Source organism: Lepidochelys kempii, chromosome 10 (genome assembly GCF_965140285.1).
Source record: "Lepidochelys kempii isolate rLepKem1 chromosome 10, rLepKem1.hap1, whole genome shotgun sequence".
Lineage (NCBI taxonomy): Eukaryota > Metazoa > Chordata > Testudines > Cheloniidae > Lepidochelys > Lepidochelys kempii.
Genome location: NC_136389.1, coordinates 77,449,163 through 77,466,115, shown reverse-complemented (window position 1 = coordinate 77,466,115; position 16,953 = coordinate 77,449,163). Strand labels below are relative to the sequence as shown.

Below are 16,953 nucleotides of genomic sequence, written 5' to 3'. Positions count from 1 at the left end.
GAGTCAGAGTTCAGATGCGCCTCCTTAATAACTAGGGTGGGCTGTCCCCAGGTCTCTAGGTCTAAAGAGGCAAGCCACCCTGTTACAGGCACACCTACTTATTCCAGGTCTGCAATGGGTTACATGGTATTTAATCAGCCTATTTGTACTAGCAGCTGAATACAGAACCCCACCCCTGTCAGAAGGGCATTGGCTATGCTGCTGCCTGAGAGGGGGGAGGGATAGCTCAGTGGTTTGAGCATTGGCCTGCTAAACCCAAGGTTGTGAATTCAATCCTTGAGGGGGCCATTTAGGGGGTTCTGGGGCAAAATTGGGGATTGGTCCTGCTTTGAGCAGGGGGTTGGACTAGATGACCTCCTGAGGTCCCTTCCAACTCTGATATTCTATGAATTTAGTGCATTTGGGCACCCAGTTACCTTGGTCATGTCAGGCTATTTTTATCTCCACAACTACGGTAGGCTCTGTGAGACTGACGTGTATGTGGGAGTGGGGGGTGTCAGAGTGAATGCACACTAACTGGGTGGATGCATTAACAGACAGTAGCAGGGCTCTGGAGTTACTGGCAAGCTCCTACCTTGAATTCACACAGGTTACATACAGGGCACAATTTGACATAATTGGTTTAATCTGAATCAACTCATTTGGCACCTGCCAATCAGAGCAGAAACCAGTGTCAAACCTTCCCACTTCTAAGAAGTCCCCAATTTCATGCTGTAATTAGGATCTGCAAGCCACGGCTGAAAAATATTTTCACGGTAAATCAGGCAGGACACAACACATAATGAAGGTGTCAGGTTTAAACACATTCCCTTTAAACGCTGTTGTGTTTATTGGGATATGGAAGACCCTTAGCACAGGCAGCACTATGCCCATGCTGGCCAGGCCTGTGGGAAATGAAGTTACAAGGACTGCCCCTAGCTCTGAGAGTGCACAAATGGGATGGCAGGCATGCAGCACAAAGCCTTCCCACCAGCCTTGCACACTTGTGCAATGCACAGGCTTGTGCTCACCAGGCCTCAGGCACACCTGGGGCTTGATCCAACTTGTACTGATGTCAATGGGAATATTTCCATTGGTTTCAATGGGAGTGGAGTCAAGCTCCAAGAACTGGGAGCTCTGAAGCTTACTGGGATAGCAATCACGGGTGGTTTGTTCGCTCACCCAGTGCTCCAAGTCACTATCTGTGGCGTGATGCTCCATGAGCTACCACTGGGCTAGGGCTTAAAGCCACAATCTAGACCCAAATGTGTATTTGCCTCATCCAGCAGAAAGGCACCAATGCACAAAATGAGAGAGAGACGGGGATAATTCAGTACAGAACCCTGGCTGCTTTAGGGTGACCAGACAGCAAGTGTGAAAAATCGGGACGGGGTGGGGAGGGTAATAGGAGAATATATAAGAAAAAGACCCAAAAACTGGGACTGTCCGTATAAAATGTGGACATCTGGTCACCCTAGGCTGCTTACACATTGCACTCACAAGTAGACAAGCTAATTGATCTGCAGTATATTACTGAACATTCAAACTGTTACTAAAGCCAGGTTGTTTCTTTAAAAGAGCAAACATCCCTTCTGAATACCATGACTACCTCCCTGCAAAGGACATCTGAGACTCAGGAGTGGAGTATTTATAAGGCTCAGTCCTGCCCTGGCTAGTGTAGGAAGAAGGAACAGAGATGCTGCCTGGTACATCCTCCACAAAAGGAGACCTGCAAGCCAAAGCAGAAGTCCTAGGTGGTGGGATGGCCATTAGTGCTTCTGCGTGGGAGCATCATCTGTTGGGTAGCACTTTCAGGTGATTGCAAAATACTTGCTAGCCAGCTGGGATGCTAGATGTACTCCCTAATCTGCAGACCACATCCTCTTGGGCTCCTGAGAGCTACATAAAGATCTTGTTCATTTCCTTTCATGGGACCATGATTGGGGAAAGGCCCCCCTTCCTGCACTAGCTACCCTGTGTGCTAGCATCACAAAAAGAAGTGACTTAGCCCTCAGCTGCTTTGCAATTTTCCACTGAGATCATCATCAATCATCATCAACAATCCAGCCCTTTCCAGAAGTCACGCTAGGAGCAATCTTACAGAACACAGCATTACTATGGACCATGACTGTTCTCCAAAGCTGGGCATGTGGGCGACTCTGTGGTTAGCTATGTTCATTCCTACTCGCTGCACTCCCAGATACCATGGTTTGGTGTTTTGCATAGTCATTATGCATGCAAGCAGGAGGACTTCCCCAAAATACCTCAGTGGAAATGCCATACAATACAGGCACAATAAAACTCAGCTACCCCTCACATTAAGTGTCTGAGTTCAAACCAGCAAAGACCAGGAAATTCTTAGGTAAGGCTGAAATTCCATTCTTAATCCACCCTATGACAACTAGGCATGAAAGGGGTCAGAACGGTGTATTACAGTACACAGATGTTGCAATCCGTAGACACAATATGTGACATAAGGACAGAGTCATAGCTGTCAAGGTGCCAAGGACAAAACATGGGACAAAAAGGAGGGACACACAAGACCTAACAATTCACAGAGTTTCAATCTGTGGGGGGAATTTATTTAGTATTGCACACACAAAACTACCTCAAGAGTGTTAAGGTTGCAAAGTCAAATGCTAAAATGTTAGGAAACGCTAGAATTAAAGATGCCTGTGAAACCTTAATCCAGCCCCCTTGTGTGTATGCGATTGTGATACAATCTCTCATTACATGATCACAGACTACTTTCTCCACAGGACCCTTACGGCTCATCCTAGTCCAACCCTCTCTTCCCCCTCCCCAACCTCCTACTCAAACTCACAGGTCCAGCTCATCACCTGTGCATTAGAGTCAGGCCCCTTCCTCCTCCTCCCTGTCAGGGCGCCAGTGGGTGGAACACCGAGTCCGTTAGGAAGACGGCCCCCAACTATTAGTTCCCAAGCCCAGTGCCACAGCAGCCCAGAGGAGCAATGGCAAAGAAAGTCCTGGTCAGCTCCAGGCTCTGTGAGGATAGCACACGTGCACTATGGTTAGTAGGTGAAGAGACGGGGTAGAGCTTGCCCAGTGCAGATGGAGTCTCCAGGGAATTCTGGTAAGTCTCTACTGATCATGGGCAAACAGATGAATAAGTCTTTGAACACTTAAGTCAAATTTGGGCATCTCCACAGGAACAGTAACAGGCACATGCCCGAGACCAAGGTGACAACCCCTGCCAAATGCCAAGTCCCTGTTTCAAAGCATGGAGTCACTAGAGCTTCTCAATGAAGCAGCATGAAGAATTTTGTTAACATGGGCAAAAACAATGTATTCTCCCTCCCAATCTCTCTCATAAATGGCTGAATCACCCCAAGAATATTCAGACTGAGGCAGACATTCAGCATGGAAAGTTTCAGCCCAAACGGTCAATGTTGGACAAAGTTACAAGCAACTAAAAACGGGGCAGGAGGGTAACAATGGGAAATGCTGGGTCACTTTAACTACAAGCAGCCCCACCAACTCAGCCTGTAGTAAATACCCATCTATAACTGCTCCTCCTAATCTCAGTCCATCCCTAAAATATAAGGATGGGTGGCATGGATAGCAACAGACACCCTTAAAACTCCTAAGAATCACAAGCACAGGAAAGGCCGACTCCTCTGGCCTGGCTGTGACCCATAAAGCCAGGGCATAGCATTGCAGGTTTTCCACTCCAGGGTGGAACTCAGCCATGTGCAGAAAGACAAAACAAAGCGAGGCATCCCTTGAGCACTCGACATTCACTCTTGCACACAGGACTATGCCAACCACAGGCAAACAGAGATGTGATCGCACTGGAGGCAAACTGGGACAGATGGAGTATTTTACAGGGAACTGGTCTGCCAGGTCAGGATGGGTAACAGCCCTGGAAGCAGCACAATGACACAGCCTTAACATTAGTCATATCAGTTATTCCCATGCCTGGTATCAGCCCGACAGACATGAACACTCAGCCCTTATTTGTAGGCCAAGGAAAACTCCAGCAGAGCATCACTGCCAGCTCCTCTTTCCCCACCCAGGATTTCCCTCTGACTGCAAGTAATTCCATTTTAATTTTGTAACTAAAGAAAAACAAAACCTTTGCTCCCAAGCGAATAACAAGTTGGCCACGTTTCAGCCCCACAGCCAACCGTCATCGCCAGATTATTAGTTGCCAAATTCCCATCCCTCATGCACAGCCTAAGCAAACAGGCATCTCGGGAGGGACTTACACAGAGGGTAAGGGAGATGGAATCCAGCCCCCACAATCTAGAGTCAGGGTGAGCAGCAGCTTCTGTAGCAACAACACCAGTGACTGCAGCCCCTACAAGAGTTTTAGCCACCGCAACTGCGTAGCTTCTGTCTCCTCAAGGCACCCCACTGAGAATGCTCCGGAGCCCAGGTCCACAGCGTTCTTCATTAACAAACCCAAGTCTGCCTGCATGAAACTTCCAGAGATCTAGGATGGGGGGGATTAAACTGGGGCTATGTTCATCTCAGGGGGTTCAGTTTGCACAAGACTCTTTGGTTCCAGGCCATGTGGATTTGCAACCACTAACCTCAGAGTGTCATGTTTAGGCACTAACAGACCCAAAGTTGCAAAGCAAAGCTCAGGTGAATACACCCAGTTTGGCCTGTTTTGGGCCCCGAACACAAGTTTTTAAACTCACTCAGCCCCAACCCCAGCCTTGCCTGCTGCCCCCTTCCCACCCCATACATACAGCAGGAGTGTCTGCATGTAGGATTTAGGGGATGCAAGGAGAGACTCTCTGGGTACAGCTAAAACACAATAAAAAAAAATACAGCTCTGCATTTCAGAGCCTGGGGCAATTGATTCTAGCTATGGAGATGAAAATTGTAATGTAGACCCTCCCCCCACTTAGTAGGCCTCAGAGCCCAGGTTGCAGCTTGAGCCCAAAGGTCTAAGTGCAATTTTCAGCCCCATGACCCAAGCCCCACAAGCCCAAGTCAGTCGACCTGGGCCAGCCATGGCCGTACTACAGGTCTTTTACACTGCAGTGTAGACATACCCTCTGTGACCAGAATATAGTGCATTTTCCCCCCTGTATAGAGATTAGCCTGCACACCGGATATCCACAGAAACTTCCAGACCTTCCACAGATTGATCCCTATAGGCCAGAGAGAGTCTCTCTCAGGAGAGCCCAGAGATGGGATTTTTCCAATGATAGTCCCGTGAGCTAGAAGTTAAAATCTCTCCCTGGCACCCAGAAGAGAACAGAGTAATGAGGGCTCTCTCTGTAGGCAAGACATGAGGTTGTCTTCTTGGTTTTGCTCAACAGGTTTCTTTAACAGAGGCATGAAAAGCAGGCCTGAAATACCCATGTAACGACTTTGTAACTACTCGAAGAGGCACTTAGCTATAGCGGAGCCACGGTTTCTGCCTAGTAAAACAAAGTTACCTCAGGATTAGCCTCAGCCCATATGGTAATTATAATTAGATCCAATGATGTGCTATATAAAATTAGCCTATAATTACATGTAATTTCATGATATTATCTGGCCACTTTACAATTGCCTCCACTGCTGCATTGTCCATGGACAGGCCAAGTCTTCTGGACATTGCAGGGGGAGGGATAGCTCAGTGGTTTGAGCATTGGCTTGCTAAACCCAGGGTTGTGAGTTCAATCCTTGAGGGGGCCATTTAGGGATCTGGGGCAAAAATTGGGGATTGGTCCTGCTTTAAGCAGGGGGTTGGACTAGATGACCTCCTGAGGTCCCTTCCAACCCTGATGTTCTATGATTCTATGAAGGCTTCTCCTTATTCTAAGGGGTTCCTCTCTCTGGATTTGGCTGCATTAAGCCGGTGACAAGCTTGCACCACTACCCAGCCTTGCCCTCTTCCCTCAGGCTGAGTCATAGACTCCACCCCATTGCCATATATAGCCAGGGTGGCCACCTGCCCAGGTTTTCCCAGGATCATTCCTTTTTTCTGGAGGTGGCTTTCTGGGAAATCTGGAAGGGTGCTCAGTGTACTGTACCAGCACTCCGAGACATCCTGATTTTTTGTACTGCAGAAGTGGCAACCCTGTTATAGCATTAGGGTCCATGGGAACTTCATTGGGATGGGCAGGGGCATTCTTCTAACAAAGAATCTTTGGCCCTTCAGTTTTCCTATCCTAGAGCTGTGGTGTGTAGCTTGGCCACAGAGGTGAGGATACTCACTGTGCTTAAAACGTTCCCCATCCCACTGCTGATAAAGAGGGGACGTCGTTCCACAACATGAGGGTGAGGCCCCACCACTAACAACGGTGACAGGAGAGCCTTCCAGTCATCAGATGGAAAAAGGCAAGTTCTTGGACTGGTCCTTCCCCCTACAGCACCTCCACAAGGCCCATGTTTGTGAAGAGTTGTGGTATGGGGAGAAGGCAGCCCTACTAGTGTCACTGACTCCAATCAGAGGTTTGTGTGCACAAGCAGGGCCAGATTAAGGTTATGAGCAACCTAAATCTAATGGGAGGGAAAGGCCTAAGTATGAATGACATATTGCAAAAGAAATTATGAAGGCATCAAACATGTCTCTACATACATATTGACATTTATTTATGTAACATTAAATAGTTTATTCTACTCCCTCGACACTCCATTCTTCAAACAGATACTTCTGAGTAGGAGGTAGCACAGGGGATGCTATGCAGTCCTTCTCTTAGGCCTCCTTCCTCCTAGTTAGTGGGATGCTCGTCTGTATGAGGGTGAACACTCCAAAACTCCCCATCCTGCTCACCTCTTTCAACCTGGTGCTTCAACCCTCAGCTCTCCACATGGCACTGTGCAAAGCCAAGCCCTGCAGGTGTTTTCCTCAAGCCATGGCCTCTACACCACAGACCTCATCTCCCTCTGACTGCACTCTGGGAGGCAGCCAGCTTTTGTTATGTAAAAGAAAACCACTCAGGTGTAAAATCCACTGAAGTAGAGCAAGTAGTAGTGGGAAAGTTACATGGGTGGCATAATTTTAGGCTGTCTTGCTCGGAAAGCAGCCTCCCAGTGTTGCACTGGCTGAGGACAATGAATTGCCATTTTCACATTGAACCCAAATATTTGTGGGGTGATACCCAGCTTGTGTAGTTAATCTCCAGTGATGCACCACATCAGGCCATTCTGTCACCAAGCTTTTCCTCAATTAGAATCATGGGACTGGAAGGGACCTCAAGAGGTGATCTAGTCCAGTCCCCTGTGCTCATGGAAGGGCTAAGCATTATCTATTCTAGAACGTGTGATCAGCAGCTCTGATACAAGGTTTCCTAGGCATGAGTTCTATGGTTTGCATTTGTTTGTTTTAAGCTTTCTGTAAGAAAAAGGTAACAGCTAGAAGGGACACCAATCTGTAAGTGGTTGCCCTGTCATAATATTTAGCACTTTTGTACTGTGTTAGCTCTTCAAAAACCACTGTACAAACATTAAACAATCTAAAGCCTTTCAGCTTTTGAATCACTAGGAGTTGACAAAACAGAGCTATTCCATGTTGTGCTCTCTGCTCTCCTGGACAAAAAGACTTCACTGAAAAATCAGTCTCTTAAAAGAACCATTGAGGACCTTTCAAAAGAACAATCCGACCAAGGCTGCTGCAGGGACGCCCTTGTAACATCAGGTTTGGTGTTCCTGTTTTATTTGTGTAAATCAAGCAGACCTTGCTTATTTTTTTCCCTTAAATGTTCGAGTTTAGGGGAGGAAAGTGAATGAGATTCTGTTTATACCAGGTGTGAAAAAGCAGAAGGAACCAAAAATCTAGTCTTGTGCAAAAATCCCTGAAGTCAATACAGCTACACAGGTGCAATGGTCAGCAGGAACTGGCCTGTGTTCTCATTCCCTTCTCGAATCACATCCCATGCTTACCCAACAATTTCCCCTTGGGAAAGAAGTTGGTTTGAGTTGGGGCAGAAAAATGAGGACTAACTTCAAGTTTATTTAGCTTTAAGATTTTGGAATGAAACTCAAAAGAAATCAAATGTGAGCTACTTTTATGATGGATTGAACTTCTGTCCATTTACTAGTTCTCTAGAACCTGCCTTTAACCTATTCAGCCAGTCTTTCTATCATACATTGCTAAGAAGTGGATTTAAAATCCTTGAGGGAGTGGGGAGGGAGAAACCTACAACATTGTGTGTTGAGCTTTCTCCAGTAATTTTTCAACCCCTTAAATGTACAAAGATGCATTGGCATATGGAACTAGGCTGAGCATAAGGAAAGAACTTGGTTGCCTGTGCAATACAGAAAAATACATTAAAGAAAAAAAATTTGGATTTCTTTGATTTTTAGTACAGTTCAATACAGTATTGAACACAGTGCATCATCAATCTGAAGCCCCACAAGGGAAGGTTCTGTAAAAGTTAAAGGACTGGTATCCAGAATGGAATGTTTTGTTTCTCCTACAAATGTGTGGGAATTCATTCCTTATACATGGGAGGGACAGTAGTTCTGGCAGGAGCTGGATAGACTGCGTGCAGGTTCTGTGCAAGCTTCCCACCCTACCGCTCTCGTACGGTCTCTTCCCCTGGCTATCCCCTTGCCCTGCCCCCTCCCCCCCCCCCCCAGCACTCACCAGTTGTCCAGAAATGGGACCGAGCACACATAGAGGACGATGACGAGCACTAGGACCCAGTGTCTGGAGCTGCCTGCCAGCCTCAGTGGAGGAGAGGGACAGAGGGAGCCTCTTCCCTCCCCTGTCAGCTAAGAGGAGCTCTGGAGAAATCAATGCCTGCTCAAACTACACCCATGGCTGGCATGGGTTCCCATGGTAACCCGATTTTTAGTGTCCGGTCACCAGTGTTAACCGGATCCCTGGCAGTGTGTTCCTGCAGCATGGGGAGACGCAGCAGGCTGAGCTCCTTCCAAGCCACAGGGGGCAAGCTTGCTCCCCCCACCTGGCCATGCCCCCTGCCTGATCAGTAGGGCCTAAAAAAAATAGGAGGGTCTAAGGCTATACCCTTATTAGCCGAATGGTTAATCCAGCCCTATGCACAAGGCATGGACTATAGAGTGCTTGATACTAAAGCCAATATAAAATATTGAGCACTCCCACTCATCCTTTGGTTTGACTGATCATCACCTGTTAATGGGAGTAATGCACATCCACAGAGAAGGGACCAGAATCCAAGGTAGTTTGTTTTTAAAAAACTTTCCCTAAAAGGATCTTTAAAAATAAATGTGCATTCCTTCTTTGGTCTCAATCTCTGTCCCCAACCCTGCAAAGGCTTCATTTTACACATGTGAGTAAACCCACTGAAATCACTGAGCCTGTTCATGTGCGTAAAGCTAAGCAAGTAAGCATTTGCAAGCCGGGGGGAGGGGGGGGGGCTGAATTACACCAAATAAGTGACCAAAAAAGGGCTGCAATGGGGCAGTAGGTGTTTAATCAATTACTTCCTTCTAAACAATACTTGGTATCACTCCTAGGATTCAGTTAAATCGTTACAGTAATCACCATCCTTAGCAAAGAAGCAACTCATGATTCTAGCAGAGTGGGACATAACTGATTCTCTCTAATGCATTTGAATGAGCATGCCACAATGGTTAGCTACTACAGGCTTTAAACCTACAGGTGGGCCAACCACATTTTGTAGGAAAAACGAACCCAGGATGCTTTCCTGACTTGTAACCCCGAGAAACTTACCTTATCACCTTCCTCTACATCACAGATTTTCTCAACCGTTGAGGGATTATATGTGGGAAACGTCTTTCCACTCATGGATTCGTGCCATTCGTTGTTAATAAATATCTAACAGGGGTCAAAAAGAAAAAAAAAATAGCAAACATACATGTACCATGTGGAAGCTCAAATATCTCTCTCTATAGGCCTGATCCTGCAAGGAGTGGAGAACCCACTGAAGCCAAAGGAAGTCAAGAACATTGAGCAGCTTTGCAGGATTAGGCCCTAAGGGTTCCATTTTTGATTGCAGTTAAACAAAACAAACCGAGGGAAGTACACATACATAGAGGTCCAGTGAAGGCAGTTTTGCTTGACCAAAGAATGCAGGATCAGGTCTGCGCAGTGTAATTCATGTGATTTAGACTTGTGAAATAGCCAGGATTTATTCCATCCCATCTCCTTGGGTCTGGCAAGCAAACACCGAGAGAAATCTACATATTTCAAGCACAAACATTATAGATGTTGGGTATATGCTGCTAATGTTGCTTATTTTGGGCTACTCATCAGTGGTTTCTCCATTAGCATTTTCCACCAGTGAATGTGCAGTATGGACCCAATTTTGCAATGCTACCTCACCCAAGGAGTCCTTACTCACACACGCCCCTAACACTTTGCCAGTCTTTTGTCAATAATCAATTGGAAAAGTTTTGTCTATGGCAGTTTATTCTTATATGCCAATTAAAAAAAAACAAAACAAAAAAACCACACCAAAAGAAGCAAACAAACCCATAAGCCTTTCTATAGCAAGGACAAAGAGTCCCAATGTTGTGCAACTAAAAATGCATTCAAATACTTTTAAAATGATTAAAATTCTGATATTTAGTATGAACTGTGCATAGACACCAGTATAGAATTGATTCAACAAGCATCTGCACTATTCTGACCCAGCTTGACACTATCTGATGATGCTTTTATTAATGATTCCTTGTAAATAAAATGAGATCAAACAGTCTTTAGATAATGAGCCCTGGTTAATCTTTGCAAGACAGTAAATTATTTTATTTGAACAAAAAAGTGTTTCCCCTTTCCAATGCAACGTACAAGTCTATTGGCACATCAGCTCATGCTAGAGTTCTGTCCCACAAAAAAGAAAAACCAAAAACCCAACCAATCCTGCAGTCTTTGCACACTCAACATGCCCATTGAATTGGATCGCATAGATTTCTTTTCTTGCCCATTTCAAAGCATAATTACTCCTTAACATTAGTATTGAAAATAAATAAATATTATTCTCTGAATACTTCTGCAAAGTGTGTGCAGCACATACTGGAGGAAGCTGCCTATATGTGAACGCGTCTGAAAGTGGATTTTTAGATCCATCTATCCTGGAGGATTTTCCACTTTTTGGGGGGTGGGGGGCAGACGTGGGGGGGCAGAGGTGTCACGATTACCATACTCAGTGTGACAAGACACCAAAATGGAGTTTTGGAAGGGAACTCACCGCACGGGAAGTTTTAAGTAGCCTGGAGCTCACAAATTACAATCCGGCGCTTTGGATGCAAACATTTTTAAATGGTAAGAGTGAGCAGGTTTATGGAAGACAAAGGCAAATTTGGGTCTAAAATGGGGAACATTTCACTGCAAACTTGAGAGATACAGGGAGGGGAGCCCATGAAACTACAATGGAATGTTTACAGCTACTAATGAATAGGGCACCATTTTCCTGCATCTATGTGTTAGCATTAATTATGGACCAGGGAGCTGGAGATGAAATCACTCCAGCGAATGGCGGACGCAAAGTGACTGACAGACTCGCCAAGATTCTTTTCACCGTCATACAACTAAGCTTGGTTCTTCCATAAGAAGTCACTCTGAGCGTATGACATGGATCATCACCGCACTCGCTTTCATCTTCATCTCTAGGGACATTATGGAAAGATGATTTGTGAGCGATCATTGCTTCATAAAAGCATCATGCTGATCAATACAAGACTTGGTCTTAAAACCATTTCTCCAGTTCAGTAGCTAGTAGAATTGAAAAGAAGATTCTCACTTTACAGAGGGATGAGTGCTGGTGGGAGACAGCTGCAAACATCTGGGAGAAGTCGATAGAGTTTGCAGAATCCCCCCAGAGATGTGTATTTATCATCATTCTAAGCTTAATATTGCCCACAGTTTTCCTCATCAGATGATGTGTTCTGAGCATCAAACCAGAACTTATACTCTAATTAATAACATTTTCCACTTTTGAGACAGTCTATTGGATTGTCTAGACATCTCTAGGGGTCCTATTCTCCACACCCATCTCACATGCAACCGCCAGTGAAGTTAATAAAAGTCTGTCCAAAGTAACATTACGCCATTCTGAAATCAGCAGCAGAAGGTGCAAGTCCCAGGTTAGCAGAAAGCTCAGCTTTTAAAAAGTAACGTAGGGAAAACTGGTTTAAGAAGACGGCTTATCTGCTGACAAATTATTAATAAATGGCTAATCACATTTGGATCCAGGTACACACCGAAGGAACAACTTTCAACTTGAGAAATTAATGCAGTTCAGCTTTATTTGTCCTCTCGCAGCTGGGAGACAAATTATAATGATCTCTTTTATATAATGTAAGCAGCATGAATTCTTTTATATTAACTAAAACATTCTAAACCCCACTAGCCTGTCTAGTCCAGCCGCATAGCTGAAATGAGCAAAGTAAAGGTCATACGTCAATAGACCTGAGGAGTCCCTCCACTACAGGGAACAGTGCTGTAGGATACTGGTGAAAACAACATAGGGGTTTAACTACCACAATGTGACAATTCCTAAAAAAGGATGTTGAGGTCTGCAATGACGCTCAACTCTATGCCTTAGAAACCAGCAATGAGCAGATGTCTTGGATATCAAGAACAAAGTAGGAAAACCAGGAGTCTAACAAGGGCTTTGGAAGTTTTACATTTCAGTGGCTTGGGATAACCAAGGTGCTTTAAAAGTTTCAGAGTAGCAGTCGTGTTAGTCTGTATTCACAAAAAGAAAAGGAGTACTAGTGGTACCTTAGAGACTAACCCAATTTATTTGAGCATCAGCTTTCTGATGAAGTGAGCTGTAGCTCACAAAAGCTTATGCTCAAGTAAATTGGGTTAGTCTCTAAGGTGCCACTAGTACTCCTTTTCTTTTTGTGTTTTAAAGGGAAGCTCTATTGATCGCATAAGAGCGGACTGGACTTTTGGTTGTGTGTTTTTACACTGAAGCCCTGACTTTAGCAAGGATATCAGGAGCTCCCCCCCCCCCCCCCAGTGTAAAATCAGACATTTTGAGAGGGGTATGATCAGCGCAACCAGCAATTTTGGGTCTGATCCTAAAAGTTGCTGAGCACCCTTCACTCCTAATGCCTCTGGCAGAAGCTGAGGGCCTTCTGAACTTTGCAACATTGATTCCCAATTCCCTTTCCTATACCATAAATATAGGGTCTGAGCCTGCCATCAACGAAGCCACTGCAAAACCCCCAGTATCCACAATGGGAACAGGACTGAATCCACAGAAAAAAAACACCCTGTTTTTATAGGAATTTTTTTAATCCTCCTCGCAGCTTCACTCTATCCAGATGTGACTTCAATGGAAACTGCTGAGCCCTCTGAGTTCCCAAGAAGTGCTCCATATCTTGGAGGATTGGCTCTTGTATGCCCAGCATACTAATTTGGGAATATGGCCTCACCCTGTTAGTGACCCAGGATGGCACATTAGGTCCATACTCAGTACAAAAACCATTTTCTTCTTCGATAGCAAAATCCCAAAGAACAGGGTGACTAAGCAGTACAAATTCAGGAACACACAGATGCAACTTCATTTGGGGCTGAAGTGAGTCTAATGTGCAGAAGAGGAAAACTATAACTTCAACCTGTAGCAGAAATTGCTAAATCATAAACTTTGGGAGGGGGAAACACCCCAAAAATCAATTTCACTTGATTTCCTGCAGTTGACATGTCTGCAGGAGGCAGGAGACATCCAGTGACAAATATCTTTTTGTATCCCTCCTAGAACCTGCACCTTTCTCCACTTGCTACAAATACCACAATAAACTTCCAGTCTGTTAAAATACAAGAGCACAGACTGAGGTTGTGGAATATCAAGCTAAAACCAAAAAAAAGGAATTAAACAGAACACTGCATGATCAATAAGGATTTAACTGAGCCTCTGAATCACAGCAGACAGGGGGGGGAAATCTGCTGTTAATTAAAAGTACTAGACAGATGTATCCTGCAACAATGGGAAGTGCAACACTTCTGTGTTTGGAGTCCCGCTCCTACAGAGAAGAATTATAACAAAGAAGGGAAAGTTTTTGCAAACTCAGGTTTTGAGGAGGAAATGACCTAATTTTCCCCCATCTACTCTTTAATCTTATTGTTGACATAATACAACGAAGAGGTGCACAACAATAAGTTTCCTGCCTGAGAGGTCAGACCCTGCGTCCCTGCAGCACCCAGATCTCCCCTGGCATTCAATAAGGATTGAGGGCGTCGCAGGATCAGGGCCCAGTGCATTCTGCGCCGGAGCTGTTTGGTTTTAGACTCAGCTTACATTGATGGGGACATTTAGATTTTGTTTTGCTTTACATCCCCGCTGGCTCCGGACCAGGTTGGCCAGAATCTACGGTCCCAGCGGGCACCCGGAATCCTGGCTAGAATAAAGCCAGGGAGTCTCCCGCGGGGGGGGGGGGGGGTTGTCCATCTCCCCACCCAGCTGGATCTAAGCGGAGTCCCTCCTTGCAGAGCGGGGTCCCCTCTGCCGGGGCGCCCCGCGCCCGGGCAGACTGGGGGCGCTCCTGCCGGGCCATGTGCACCTCCGGCGGGCAGAGCCGGGTCTCGGGCGGCAGGTGCGCGGCGCCGGCTCACCTTGGTGTGCTGGATCTCCAGGTTCTTCACGGGCCGAGGCAGCGCCGGCAGCTTCTTGTCCGGCTGCCCGTTCTCCACCGTGCCGTTCACCGCAGCCATCGCCGGAGGGGGAGGGAGAGGAGAGGAGAGGACGGGCCGAGCGCCGCGCTCCGGCCGCCCCGCCGCCAGCCCTGCCTCTGCGGCTGACAGCCGGGCGGCGCGGCCTTTAAGGGCTCCCGGCCGGCGAGCGCCCCCAGGCTCCGCGCACCGCCCTCGCCACGCCCCCCTCCCTCCCCGGGCACCGCGCGGCGGCGGCGGCGGCGGCGGCGGGGCAGGTACAGCGTCCCCCGGGGGCTCGGCCCCGCTCGGCCCGCTCGCGCTCCCCGTCCCTCCAGCCCGGGGCGCTGCGGAGCCCGCGCCTGCAGCCGCAGCTGGCCCAAGCTGTGGCCCTAGGAATGAGGGCAGGGCTCAAACAATGAGGGTGATTGTAAGGGTCTCCTGGAGGGGGGAGGATGTGATAGCAAATTAACCTACTAACAAAATTGCATGGGTCCAAGAGCAAGCCGGGAACATGCAGCCCATTGGCTAGGCACGGAGCCCACCAGCTAGGTCTCTCTGGTCTTTTCGGGGCAACCAGAGACCAACCGCGTTCCCCCCCCCCTTCCCCCCTTTTAAAAGTTTACCCACTGACTTTGGCTCACGGCCGGCTTCCACTTTGCTTGGGTGCTGCAGGGTAGGCGAAGAGCTTTGGCAACCTTGAGAACAGTTACACTCATCCCAACAAAAGGGAGAGCTCAGTGGTTTGAGCATTGGCCTAGTTAAACCCAGGATGGTGAGCTCAATCCTGGAGGGGGCCATTTAGGGATCTGGGGCAAAAAGAAGAAAAAAAAGGTCCTGCTTTGAGCAGGGGGTTGGACTAGATGCCCACCTGAGGTCCCTTCCAACCGTGATATTCTATGAACCTTAGCACTTGGCATACATATCCCATCCTCAGCACAGCCATCCCTCCCCCCAAGGTCTGAGATGCGTTAAGACTCGTCTCTAAAGAGATGCCTGGAAGCTATTGACTTGGGCATTTTGGCTCAGGGGAGGGCAGGCAGAGAGTTCTGGAGAATGCCCTGTTGGCAGCTCCTATTTCAAACCCTGAAGATCCAGTTTGGGCACCTCCATGACTGCACGGCCCAGGGAGGACGTCTCTCCAGGATGCATATCACAAGTCATTCATGCCTTTAAGTCAAAACTAAAATCTTAAACACAAGGGTGTGTGTCACAAGGGTGGGGGCCCCTCACCCCTCTATTCCTTGCTACAAACAGCCCTCATGCACACACTGCTGGGGATAGCTCAGTGGGGGGAGGGATAGCTCAGTGGTTTGAGCATTGGCCTGCTAAACCCAGGGTTGTGAGTTCAATCCTGGAGGGGGCCATTTAGAGATCTGGGGCAAAAATTGGGGATTGGTTCTGCTTCAAGCAGGGGGTTGGACTTTCCTGAGGTCCCTTCCAACCCTGATATTCTAGGATTCTATGAAGTTGCTATACAAGCCTTCTCTCCCCCATATGGCTTTTGTCTTCTCCTTAGGCACAAGGCAAGAGATATCACTTTTCTGGCCTTCCCCTCTCCTCCCTGTCCTCACCGGACCAGCTGAATCACATTGTTAATGGGTTAATCATCCAGTCCTTTACCAATTATCTCCTCAGTTTGGCCTATGGAAGGACACTTGCCAAGAGCAGTGAGTCAGCCTCAGGATACTCACAGTCACACCTCCCAAAGCCAAGCAGCAGCCTGTTCACACCCTGGAGAACTGACTGATATATACTCATGAGGAGTAGCTCCACCTAGCATGAGCTGCCACAATCTCTACTAGCTTCAGTTTCCCAGACTAGCCCCACATGTGAAACTCTGACCCTGTTCGCATTGCAGTCCTCTACTCTCAAGGTGATCTCAGCAGCAATGTCCGTATCCCATGTGTGTCTACTGTATTATCTGGGTCTGACTTCAAGCCCAAGCCTGTCTTAGTTGAGACAATGGCAGTTTTGCTGTATTGACTTGAAAGGAAACAGAACTGGGTCCTTCAGCTACAACTCCCTTTGGGAGGTGATCAGCCATTATGTGTGTGCCTCACACCTAGGGCAAGCTATCAATAACATTATATAAGTTAAACATCGGGAGAAGTCCTTTCCTTTAAAGAGCTGTAAGAGACTCAGAACATGTCCAGAGAGTCAGATTTAGGGCTGAATCCTGCAAAGGCTTACCCAGTTGCTTAACTTTACTCACTATAAGTAAAGTTAGGCATGTGTGTAAGTCTTTGCAGGACTTAATGAATACTGAGGGCAAGTCAGTACATGTACATATAGACACACACATTTAGTAAATTCTCCTTGTAGAGTATTTCACATATAAAAATGAAACTCCACCACGCTTATTTTTGTCCGATATAAAATAAATGTTCCATACAACATATTAAGATGAGTCAGGACACCAGAATTACCCTACAAAATGTTTTATGGGGTCTCGAATCTCC

The 16,953-nt window shown here is 46.9% G+C and overlaps 1 protein-coding gene across 1 annotated transcript in view; it reads right to left on the bottom strand.

The window, feature by feature from the left end:
* Nucleotides 1-14,637, bottom strand: part of ALDH1A3 (aldehyde dehydrogenase 1 family member A3) — a 49,736-nt gene extending 35,099 nt beyond the window's left edge. Inside the window, exons 1-2 of the mRNA XM_073304294.2 lie at nucleotides 14,456-14,637; nucleotides 9,605-9,709 (exon numbers count right to left, since the gene is read on the bottom strand). Of these exons, the coding sequence (XP_073160395.1) occupies nucleotides 9,605-9,709; nucleotides 14,456-14,554 (204 nt within the window). The 5' untranslated portion in view covers nucleotides 14,555-14,637. The remainder of the gene's footprint in view (nucleotides 1-9,604; nucleotides 9,710-14,455) is intronic.
* Between the last annotated feature and the right edge of the window lie 2,316 nt (nucleotides 14,638-16,953).